This window comes from Lycium barbarum, chromosome 11, assembly GCF_019175385.1.
Source record: "Lycium barbarum isolate Lr01 chromosome 11, ASM1917538v2, whole genome shotgun sequence".
Classification (NCBI taxonomy): domain Eukaryota; kingdom Viridiplantae; phylum Streptophyta; class Magnoliopsida; order Solanales; family Solanaceae; genus Lycium; species Lycium barbarum.
This window is the reverse complement of record NC_083347.1, coordinates 73,283,247-73,296,373: the sequence shown is the minus strand read 5'-3', so window position 1 is coordinate 73,296,373 and position 13,127 is coordinate 73,283,247. Positions and strand designations below refer to the sequence as shown.

The 13,127-nt window shown below is 33.0% G+C and overlaps 1 protein-coding gene across 1 annotated transcript; it reads right to left on the bottom strand.

Moving 5' to 3' along the window:
- Positions 1-2,319: 2,319 nt before the first annotated feature.
- LOC132617928 (gibberellin-regulated protein 14-like) lies at positions 2,320-4,205 on the bottom strand. Its single transcript, XM_060332989.1, has 3 exons — positions 4,096-4,205; positions 3,392-3,524; positions 2,320-2,712 (listed from the first exon to the last, which is right to left on the bottom strand). Exons 1-3 carry the CDS (start codon positions 4,150-4,152, stop codon positions 2,528-2,530), a joined length of 375 nt encoding a protein of 124 aa, XP_060188972.1. The 5' UTR covers positions 4,153-4,205; the 3' UTR covers positions 2,320-2,527.
- Positions 4,206-13,127: the final 8,922 nt, after the last annotated feature.

Below are 13,127 nucleotides of genomic sequence, written 5' to 3'. Positions count from 1 at the left end.
AAGTTATATGGACAATATTATACGGTCCGTATAATATGACCATATTTTATCATGGCACAAAACAGAACGTCGGGTTGAGGTTTCGTGAAGTACGAACGACTTATATGGTCCGTATAAAATTATATGGGCCGTATAAGTAGTTCGTATAACATGACCAGTGAACGGACTGCTCTGTACTACTTCAGTAAAATGACCATAACCTTTTGTACAGATGTCCCCTTGACCCCCATAATATACCGTTGGAAAGGTATTTCAAAGGGCTACAACTTTCATTCGGGAAGTTGTCCCAAATGACTAATTAATAAAGGGTTATGGTCGTTGGAAGTAAGACCTTCTACAAACTCACTTGCAAACATGTCCCGTAGAGTGGCTTCCAACTTTGCTTTTCCCAAAGACATTTCTTATGACTTGATTAGTTTTCAAAACACTTCCTACAACCCTCATATTTGTTCCATTATATTATCATCTTATGAGTCTAACCTTCGCCCGAAGCTACGAGGTGTTACATGAACCACCAAGCAGCCTAGAGAAAAATCAGATCGAGCGAGTGAAGATTGGAGAAGTAGAATAAAGGCTGAGAGACCACCGGAATAGTGAAAAAGAAAGACATTACTTACTTTAGTTAGTCTTTATGGTTTGTATATTTTGCAAAGGATACCGTGATTGTCCTTAGTGAGTCTCCATATTTTGTTTCTTTTCCTCTTATTTTTCCCCTTAATTTCTCAATTGTTGTTAAAATTTGTCTTATTTTGATTATGTCTGGCTCTTTTTATATTTAGTAAGTTGACAATTCAAATATCCTATATGTCAAGTTTATAATCATAAGATTCAAAGCATATTTTATTATATTATACACATTTTTAATTTAGAAACACAAGATTCAAAAGTCTATCTTTATTTCTTAAACTTCGTGTCTAGTCAAACTTAGACTCTTAAATTGAGATAGAGGGACTATATGCCAAATGAAGGAAATAAAAGGACAATTAAGACACCGCGGAAACGTAGGGACTTAAAAAGTAAACACACAAGAGATAGAATTAATGTTAAACTTCTGAAATGTACACATGTTAGTCCCTGCTTAGAGTACAATTTCATGTGCTTTCTATATAGAGCAATAAAATGAAGTGTAGAAGTAAAGAAATATGATAACGCAAAAGTGGAATACACGTGTACAGATAATAGGGGGCAAACCAAGTACCCCCTCGGTCCCAAAAAGATTGTCTTAGTTTGACTTGGCACAGAGTTTAAGAAATAAAGGAAGACTTTTGAAATGTGTGGTCCAAAACAAATCTTAAATATTTGTGTGACTGTAAATCATCTCATAAAGTTAAATTGTTTTTAAATATAGAAAGGTGTCAATCTTTTTGGGACGGACTAAAAAGGAAAGAAAGACGATCTTTTTGGGACGGAGGGAGTAGTAGAATTTGTTAAATGAAGTGGACCCACAACTGGAAAAAAAAAAAAGAAACCAAGCACAATTGAAATAAGCCCAAATTTAGTGTACAACTCAGACAGCTTTTTGTTCAATTTGTTGTTGCTGTGTTCGTCCCTCTTGGACACTTATATGTATTAGTAAAGAAAAATATTCAGCAAGAACGTGAAAAGTCAAAAGTGAACAAGTAAAAGTGCACTGAGGAAATAAATGTGTCTGAAAATTAAAATTGACGTGCATACGTGTATACATGAGAAGAGAATAAATATTCAGTACTATGACATATGTCCACGTGGGATAAAAAAGTAGTTGGTTAAAGTGTACAATTTATATAGCTTTTGGTACAAGCATTCATAGCATGTAAAATTTATAAAGCTTTTAGTACAAGCATTCACAATTGTGTTAGTCCCTCTTGGACACTTATATAGAATAGAAATTTGTGAGATCAAAAGTCATCGGGACAAACACAATCTGAGCACCCATAACTCCAAAATGGCCAATGCTAGTGCCAATAATGGAATTTGCACAAATTTAGAGATTTAGTGATTCCACTAATTCATTGGGCACCTTAAAATTTAAAAGTATCTCATAAATTGTACTATAACTAACAGAGCGTGGAGTTGAAACTTCAGAATTTAATCACATGAGTGATCTTAAGCAAATGAAACAAGACCCCTTACACCTTTCGTATAAAATATTTATATGCATGTCCATAATAGTAAAGCATAAATACATCAAACACAATGTGACATGGTATCCAGTATGATGAAGATCGGATGCAGGATAAATTTCTAATAAGGACACAAATACTGCAAGATTAACATGAGAATCGTTCCCTTCCATTACTTAAAAAAACGCGTAGACACACACACAAAAAAAAAAAAAAATTATAAGATACTCTGAATGATATTTGGGCTTAACCTCAAACAGTTCAAGAAAACATTGTATCTACGGTCAAAAAATTATAAGATACTCTGTTTGGACATTTAATTACCAAAATAATTTCAGCATTGGTACTAGTCAACTACTACAAATCACAGATGCAAAGTCATGCAACAGTTCCTTGTATAAACCATCTGGTTTCCTTTTAGCTTTTCATGGGCACTTGAGCCTGCCTCCGTGAGAGGTCATATTAGCGTAGCATGTGCCACATTTCACTCTGTTGCCATAATATTGGCCTGGTGGAACACATTTGCATCTTAAACAACAAGTAGTGCATGCTCTTAGGCATATCTTCTTGTAATGCAATTTGCATCTCACCTCGCATAGGGGCGAACACTCTGCACATATCCAAATATACAGAAAACCTGTTACCTAAGGGCATTCTCATATAGTAAAAATATTAATTTAAGATTATATAAAGGGTTTAAGTTACATATATTGATATACGTTTTAACTTATGATAGCAGAGTAGTTACCATGTTTATCAGGTTACCAGTAATGCTTATTGTAGAGATTTATAGGTGACCTCGTTGTAACTTCTAGGAAGTCTCTTTCACGGCTACAGCCAGTAAAAATCATTGTTTTAGACGAAAGAAGAGTCTGACTCTACGCTTTTCCTGTCTCTATTTGATAGAGATATTTGGTCTCATGCTGGATAGTGAGATTTACCATAAAGACCAATAAGTTTGATTTGGAATCTCTCTATCAACTTTTCTACTGAAATGGTAATCTTGCTCAATAAAGTAGGTTTGTTAGGGTAAAATTGTATATCATAGGAACCTACAAGCATCTTTTGATCATATGGTTCAAAAATATCGAATCCGTGTATATATAGATTCCAGTCTTCTTTCTTCTTTTTAATTTCATTTTTCATACTATTAAAGTAGTGTGACTATGTACTATATATTGCCCCATTTTCAATGCATAAGGCTGTCAATAGTTTTCTATTCTAAATATAAAGAAAGCCAAATTTGTCTAAATATAAGAAAGCAGGGGATAAATTTAAGTGTCTTATACCGGCAGTGGTCTTTGGTGGTGAAATAGGGGGGCTAGGCACTGGAGGTGTTGGAGAGGATCCATTGACTGGTGGTGGGGGGCTTGATCTCTCACCATGAGGGAAAGCACCAGGAGCAGTGTTGCTACCCCCCTTCTGCCAAAAAGAAAAAAAAAGGGGGAAAAAGTTCAATGAGTTAGTAGCTCATAAATATAAGTAGTTTACACTTGATAAAAGTTGTTTAGCATAAGAATGCTACAAATAAATGCTCATTATGCTTAGCATGTATAATGAAAATGTATGATAAGACTCCTCCAGTTCATACACTATGTACTGATTAACATAAGATCTAAGCATAGTAAACTAGGTAAGTATGTGTTGTGCATACTGTGTTCTAATTAACTTAAGATCTAACCAGTGGCGGAGCCAGAATTTTCCCCGAGGGGGTTCAAAATATAAAAACATAAACATACGAAGAAGCCTAAGGGGATTCAACATCTATTATATATACATAAAAAATAATTTTAACCTTGTAAAAATAATATTTTTTTCCGCCGAGGGGGTTCGGATGAACCACCTCGGCTCTATGTGGCTCCGTCACCGATCTAACCATACTAAACTAGGTAAGTATGTGTTGTGCATACTCTGTGTTCTAATTAACTTAAGATCTAACCATACTAAACTAGGTAAGTATCTTCAGAAAGGAATAAGTGTTGAAAAGACATACAATGGAAGCAACGAGAAGGAAAAAGGCAAAGAGAAGTGGAATAGACTTGAAAGCCATTGCTGGAGAACAAGAACAGGAGTAGCTGAAAGGGAGCTGAACGAACAAAGCTAGTTGATGAAAGATTCATGACAAAAAGAACAGGTATATATAGAGTTAGTGACCTGTAATTGGCTATCATATTCACTCAATTTTATTTTGTCTTTCAAAAATCAGTCAATTTTGTCTAGTTAGCTTCAACAGTCATTTTAGCAAGAAATACAATTTTCGATATCTAAATAAATCTAAATATTGGTTTTAGTTTCTTAAATATTTTTTCCTAAAAATTTACAGTTGGCACGTCATGAAATAGTTATCGGAAATTGTATTTCCGGCTAAAATGCCTACGAAAGCTAACTAGCAAAGTTGAGTGACTTTGGAAGACAAAACAAAATTGAATGACTAAGGTGGCCAATTACCATAAGTTGAGTGACCATCCAGACCACTAACTTGTATATACAGGACGCAAAGCTAGCTAGTGACGGATCCAACTATGAATCATTTGTGTCTTAAAAAATCAAATGAAAAAAGACTTTAAACCCCCTCTTGTAGTAGAAGCAAGTGTATGCACATGGTATGTTTTAACTTGTTTTTCTTACCGGGTAATTAATGAAAGAGGTAAAAAATACGAAAAAAATATATGAGGGGGTGATAGGATCCCCACATAGTTTAGATGTGTACTTGGCAATATCACTATAGTTTAGATGAGTTTCTATGTCTTATCCCTTTCATATGTGTTGGTGCACCACACATGAAAGCAAGTATATATAGATACTAGTGTCATTTGGCCCGTGCAGAACTCGGGCCCAAACCGATGTTAAAAATTAAATTTGTAAATGTTTTTTTTTTTTAAATTCTGCTCTTGCTTCTCTGTTTTTGTAACATCAGTTTGATACTTTTAAAAATATTGTTATATGATGAAATCAATAAAGTTAACTTATAAATAAATATAAATAATTAAAAGTCTTCGTATAAATATAAGATACTTTTGTAGACGTTCTTTCAAATTAAACCACACAATTCTTTTACTGAAAAGTCAATGAAATTAAATTGTTCTTACTTTAAGCTTTATTTTTCATTTTCTTAATTTAATGAACCATTTTATGAAATCGACATTGTAATACCTTTTTCATGTCGAACTTAACTATTTTGTCCTAAATTGTATAATATATTAATATATGATATTTCGCAGAATATTTTAATATTAAAAAAGTAGAATATATACTTTTTACAATTAACTACATTTTTTTCAAACATTTTCAGAATATATATAAAAATAATATTTATAGTTCTTCTTTTAATATAGTAATTTATTAGATAAATTTATTGTTGAAAGTGTGTGCACGTAAAATTTGATTAGTTAACTACCATAATTTGGAACATTTTCGATTGAGACGGAGGGACTATAATTTACAGTTTTTATACTTTTTAAAGTATTCAATAATGATATAAGTTATTTGGGTTTATTTTCTTAATTTAAAACTTAATCCTACCTTGAGTGAAATATTTGTTAATTACTTATATTTGCCAGCATGTATGACACAAAATTACATGTGAAAAAAAAATATGTTTAATCTGATGGATAAAATTTAAAATAGCGAATGATAAATGGTAAAAAAATATCAATAAATAATATTATCAATAAATAATATTATAAGAATAATATTTTAACTCAATAATTAAGCCTGTTTTATGATAGAATTTGAATGACATAATAAATTATTAGATGTGTATAATAAATTCTTAAGGAAAAATATAGTTTAAAAGTAAATTTAATATAGTAATATTTCCACATAAAAGACTCAATATGCATGAGTGTGCTTAGTGAGGGCCACAACTTTTTCTATGACATCATCACTTTTAGTGGCATTGATAAAAGCCTTTAAAATTCTTAAAATTTACAAAAATGTGTGAGGATTTGCCAAGTAATTAAAACTTATATTAGGGGTAAATAGAGATAAAAAAAAATTATGTGAGGACTATAAAATTTGAGATCTTCTCTTATATATAGCAGTAATATACTACTCCCTCCTTTAATTTTTACTTGTCCGGTATACTAAAAGTAGATGTCCAGTTTTAATTGTTTATTTGAAAAATTAAAAGATAATTTACCATTTCATACATATTTTATCCTTATTATTAATTATTAGGTTGGAAATTTCAAGCAATTGTTTATGGTTGTACAACTTTTAAAGTATATTTGATTGATTTCAATTATTTAGATGATTTATAATAACTAGGGGTGATATAGTAAAATTATCATTTTATTTATAACTCTTTAAGAATGTCTCAAATCAAATATGAACAAGTAAAAATTGAAGGAGAGAGTATATCTTAAAATTCACGTTTAAAGTCTAGATCTATCCCTGAAATCTATGTATTAATGCATGGATACATTGGTGGTCCAGTTAGGTGCCAGCTTTGATTGATCAAGCATCTTATGGGCCAGACATTGATGAATTGGTAGACACGCTAAAACTAAGTTATTGTTGCAATACACATCCCCATAACATAAGGCTGATAAACTAATATATCTAATTCACATCAGAGTGTGTGCTTAAGTTTTTTATTTACCTCTGCACGAGCTTTGTCGTTTCATACTAGATACGTTTTCTGCCTTCCAAAGCACTCGTATTTTTTTTTTATTATTTTGAGTTAATGATAAAAAATACACCTAAAATTTTGAATTATCATTTTTTTGCGAGTTTTACGTCTTAAATATCAGTTGTTAAGCTGACTAGCCAATTATGTTTTCATTCCTACCTGAACTTTCATCATCTACTCAACTAGGTGTAAATACATGTAATAGTTTAGGGAAAATACATAAAAACACTCCAACGTATACTCAGATTAATTATGACGCACCCAACCTTTGCGGGCGACCTATTACCCCCCTAGCCTTATTTTTTCTGTATTTTTATACTTTTTTCGGCTGACATGACACAATTAAAATTTGATGCCCAGTTGCACAGTGAAGAGTATTGCACACTCTCCGCCACATTGACGCCACATCAGTGTCACGTCAGTGACACTTTTCCTTTCTTTTTTTTTCATTTGATTTTTCTTTTATTAATTATATTTATACTAATTAACCTCTAATTAACCATTAAACCCTCCATTAATTTTGTCTTCTTCATTACTAAACCCTTCTTCTTCTTCTTCTTCTTCATTTCAAGAAATCCATCAACCTATTTTCTTCCTCCATTAACACACACATATTCAACTCATTTTCTTCCTCCATTAACACACACACACACATTCAACTCATTTTCTTCAAAATTAACAACACACATTCAACCCATTTTCTTCCTCCATTAACACACACACATTCAATTTCTTTCATCAATCATAAATATCTTTTCGAGAAATCAACCAACCCATATTCTTCCTTCATTAACACACACACATTCAATTTCTTTCATCAAATCATAAATATCTTTTCGAGAAATCAACCAACCCATATTCTTCCTCCATTAACACACACACACACACATTCAATTTCTTTCATCAATCATAAATATCTTTTCGAGAAATCAACCAACCCATATTCTTCCTCCATTAACACACACACATTCAACCCATTTTCTTCCTCCATTAACACACACACATTCAACCCATTTTCTTCCTCCATTAACACACACACATTCAACCCATTTTCTTCAAAACAAACAATGAAGAAATTGCACGAACTGCCCTTCAAATAGACTGGTTGCTCAAAAATATTTATTGCACGAATTGCCCTTCATTGTTTACAAAATAAACAATGAAGAAATTGCACGAACTGCCCTTCAAATGGACTGGTTGCCCTTCATTGTTTACACGAATTGCCCTTCGACTAGTTGCACGAATTTCCCTTCATTGTTTACAAAATAAACAATGAAGAAATTGCACGAACTGCCCTTCAAATGGACTGGTTGCCCTTCATTATTTACACGAATTGCCCTTCAAATGGACTGGTTGCACGAATTGCCCTTGATTGTTTACAAAATAAACAATGAAGAAATTGCACGAACTGCCCTTCAAATGGACTGATTGCCCTTCATTATTTACACGAATTGCCCTTCAAATGGACTGGTTGCACGAATTGCCCTTGATTGTTTACAAAATAAACAATGAAGAAATTGCACGAACTGCCCTTCAAATGGACTGGTTGCCCTTTAATGTGTGTGTGTTAATGGAGGAAGAAAATGGGTTGAATGTGTGTGTGTTAATGGAGGAAGAAAATGAGTTGGTTGATTTCTTGAAAAGATATGTATGTTTGATGATGAAATTGAATGTGTGTGTGTTAATGGAGGAAGAAAATGGGTTGAATGTGTGTGTGTTAATGGAGGAAGAATATGGGTTGGTTGATTTCTTGAAAATAAGCTTTTTATGATTGATGATGAAATTGAATATGTGTGTGTTAATGGAGGAAAATGGGTTAATTGATTTCTTGAAATGAAGAAGAAGAAGAAGAAGAAGAAGAAGAAGAAGAAGAAGACGTGGCAGTGATGTGGCACTGACGTGGCACCAATGTGGCGGAGAGTGTGCAACACTCTCCACTGTGCAACTGGACATCAAATTTTGATTGTGCCATGTTAGCCGAAAAAAGTACAAAAATACAGAAAAAATAAGGCTAGGAGTGTAATAGGTCGCCCACAAAGGTTGAGTACGTCATAATTAATCCAAGTATACGTTGGGTTGGGGGGGAGGGGGGTTTATGTATTTTCCCTAATAGTTTATGCAGGAAAAAGTGATAGTAAGTGTGTGTGTGTGTTTTTATTTTTTTTTTATTTTTTTTTATCATTATCTCTTTGTAGACAACGAAATTTTACCGAATTTAAAATAGGACTCTAGAAGATGAGTTCAATCCATCTTTAAACTCTAAAGTCGGTTTAGGGTTTCTTGGAGGCTACTCTACCCTAAACGCTAGATCACGCCTATAAAAGGGGGCACATATTCCCTTGAAAAGTCATCTCAAATATCTCATAAACTCGTGAGTATTCAAAAAGAGGTCAATATGTGGCCGGATATTTCTTGACAACCAAATACTTCAAGAAGATCCACAATATCCTTTCATGGAGATTAAATACATCCCAATAAAGTCCACACATATCCAAATCCAAATCATCCTACGTTCGAGAAATACGCTACTAACGGCCCTCGAATTACGGAGAATGTTTAGGAGGGAAAAATCAAGGGATTAAATAGATTTTGTACCCGCAATATTCATCAATAAAAAATTTATGTCAACATATTTTGTTTGTGAGTTGCAATCAATTTCTATCCCTTAAAATTTGTTGCAAACACTCTTTTTCTTTTGTTGATGAGTTGTTACTGTCCTTGGGCGTCATATTTTTGTGGATAATTTCGGAGTTATAAGGCTTGGTTTCCCAGGTTTGTGATGTCATTTAAGTATATGCAAAATTAGAATTTAAATCTCATGTATTCAATTTTATTTTTTCACTATTAATTCTATAATACTTTTATAGTTATCAATTTAAAATAAATATTTATTAAAATTGTAATAGATTTTCATATATCTAATCTCTGTATGAAAATAGCGGATTTAGTTTAAATTTAAAACAATACTCCTTTCGTCCCATAATAAGTGTCACCTTAGCAAAAAACACTCATATTAAGAAATCAATAATGTAATGTGAAGTTTACTAAGTTATCCCTATAATTAAAAAAATATTTTTTCCTCTTGATTAGAGCATGCATAAGTAGTAAACCTTTTGACATTGGGAATCCAACAATACCAAGTTACTTTGTGGCTTTTTCAATTATCATTTAGATGTTACTTTAACTTGTTAGTTTTTGTTTAAGGGTAGAGTTGGAAAACTAGCCAATTTATCTTGATTTTCTAAAATGACACTTATTATGAGATGATTTTTTTTTGCTAAGGTGACACTTATTATGGGATCGAGGGAGTAGCTTTTTGGCAGCAACTAAGGCCCCTCTTGGCAGAGGCGGAGCCAGGATTTGAGGTTTGTGAGTTCGAAATTTTAAGACAGGACAATGACGTCAAGTTAATGTATAACAACCGCCAAATTAATGAACAAGTACCGGTAATTAATATATTGAAATAAATATATTAAACAGTCGGATGTTTTGTTTTAGAGCAGACGTTGCTTTTTTGATTTTTTTTCAATTATTAATTTTAAGTTTTGTTTTTTAAAAATAAAAACCTACACATAGGAAAAAGAAAAAAAAAAGCTTCCGAGTTAAGCCTAGGGAAAAACTAATACAAGAGTGAGCTATATTATTTTATTGTTTAAAAAAGAGAGCATATATATAGCAAAATAGAAACTAGCGTTAAAAATGATCTCGGGGAAACAAAGGGCCTTACAAGCCGCGCCTCAAACCACTGAATCATCAGCTTGCAATTATATGTGGGTTCGGATGCAAATAAATATATAAACTTACTAGCTTTTCTAGTATAAATATAGGGTCTACGCAAAAGTTACTGGGTTCAGCCGAACCCCCCAGTTACACTGTAGCTCCGCCCCTGCCTCTTGGGAGGAGTACAGTTGAAACTTAAAGACATGGACCCGGATCCATCCTCACAAAAAAAAAAAGTACTCTTTCCGTTTCAATTTATGTGATATAATTTAGCTAGACATGAAATTAAAAAAAAAAGGAAGATTTTTAAAATTTGTGGTCTAAAATAAGTCATAGATATTTGTTGGTTGTAAATCATTTCATTAAGGATAAAAGAGAAAGTTTTAAGTTAAATTAATTCTAAATATAAAAATGTATTTTATTTTTTGCACTATTAATTCTATAATACTTTAGAGTTTGTGACTTATTTTAAATCATAAAATTTAAAAAAAATTCTTTATTTCTAAAATTCGGTGTCAAGTTAAACTAAATTGGAACAGAGGGAGTAGATATTTGTTGGACGAACCAGAAGATTAAATTGATAGTACTATATAAAATCCCATATCACTGAGATACGTCTTCGTCCGTACGTTCTTGACATGTGATGTCACGTGCTTATTCATTTTAGTCAAAATAAATACAGGAACCGACAAGTCAGTGCAGTCGTACATATTTTTAAGAATCCAGGACTTAAATAGCACAAAAAAAAGAAAAATTGAACCAAACTAATACAAAAAAAAAAAAAAACACATTAATAGGTTTCACGCACGAAATTTCGTGCGTGAAAGGACCAAACTGCAAAAATGCACTTTGAGCCTTTCACGCACGAAATTCGTGCGTGAAAGGAGTAAGTTACAAAAATATAGTTTCCACCTTTCACACACGAATTTCGTGCGTGAAAGAGCAAGTTTCCTTTTTGCCTTTCACGCACGAATTTAGTGCGTGAAGGAGGCCAACAAAAACCCGTCCCCTCCTTCCCCACCACAGAACCCGACAGTTCGCCCCCATCCACCGCCATTAACGCCGATTTTCGGTGATCCCCAACCCCAAAAACGTTATTTTCTTGTTGTTTTTCAATCCAAAACTCAATATTCTTGGTATATTGAAGTGTAGGAACAAGTTTCTAAGGTTAGATTTTGGAATAGAGCGGCGCAGAGGTCATTTTGAAAACTCAAAAAAAACTTCAATCTAGGTATTTCACTACGAATTTTTTATTACATTGCTAAATATAGTATTACCCTAAGGATTGTTGAGGTGGATTTGCCGTTTTGCACTATTTTTTTTGTGCGTTTTTGGGCAGTGCCCCCGCACTGTTGGGACTGCCTTTTAAAAAAAAAAAAAAAATTGTTTATGTATTGTTAATTAGTTAATTATTTAGTAATTGTTTATTTAGTATTTATTAATTGTTCGATTAGCGACTTAAGTATTTATTAATTGTTATACTAGCTATTTTAATTGTTAGACTAGCTAATTATTTATTGTTTTGTTAAGCCAATTGTTTATTTGCTAATAATTTCTTAATTGTTTCATTAGTTAATTAATTGCTTATTTGTTAAATATACGATAATAATTTATTAATTTTTTGATTAGTTACTTAATTGTTTATTTATTAAATATATGATAATAACTTGTTAATTATTTGATTAGTTAGTTAATTGTTTATTTATTAATTATTTATACTAATTGTATGCTAACTAATTGTTAATTATTTGACTTATTAATTTTTAATCTTTATATTTTAGGATTGAAAACCCTTAGTTTAGGATTCATAACCCGTAGCTTAGGATTGAAAACCCTTAATATAATTTTCGATAAAAGATTACATAACTAATATTACTTGTTAATGATTTATTTAAAATACGTAAAACAGATGGGTCACCACAATCCTTAATAAAATTTTCCATAAAAGATTACATAACTAATATTACTTGTTCGTCATTGATTTAAAATACGTGAAACAGATGGGTCACCACAATCCTTAATAAAAATTTTGATAAAAGATTAGATAACTAATACTAGTTAATGATTGATTTAAAATACGTAAGACAGATGGATCACCACCCTCTTGATCCGGGGCCCTTCGACCGAGAGTTATTGTATCTTCAGCCCGAGCATAGGTCGCAACATATATGGACATCCGACCTGCAGCCTGAGTCTCAGGTTCGTACCCGGTTAGGGGACTCAGCATGGGAGATCTTAGCTGCTCACCCCCCATATCCTCGTGTCCTGGATATACTACGTCGGGGCGGTATCTACCGGTGCGTCGAAGTTGGTCGGGTATAGCACGATAGGTCACTAGTGACGGCATTGATTGAGAGGTGGCGACTAGAGACGCACACATTTCATCTCCGCACCGGTGAGGCTACCATTACCCTTCAGGATGTAGAGGTCATTTATGGGCTACAGGTTGATGGACGCCCATTATATATTGAGGAGCCCCCTGTGCTGCCACCTTACTGGGATGAGTTGACCAGGCTCACCGGTTTCGCGGCTCTGGATGGTCATATTTCAGGCCAGAGTCGGCTTTTATTGTCGGCCCTTTACGCTCACTTGCGCCTCACAGACATGCAACATCCGATTGGAGAGGACACGCCTCAGGCTGATGTTGACCGACGCCAGTGGTACCAAATATG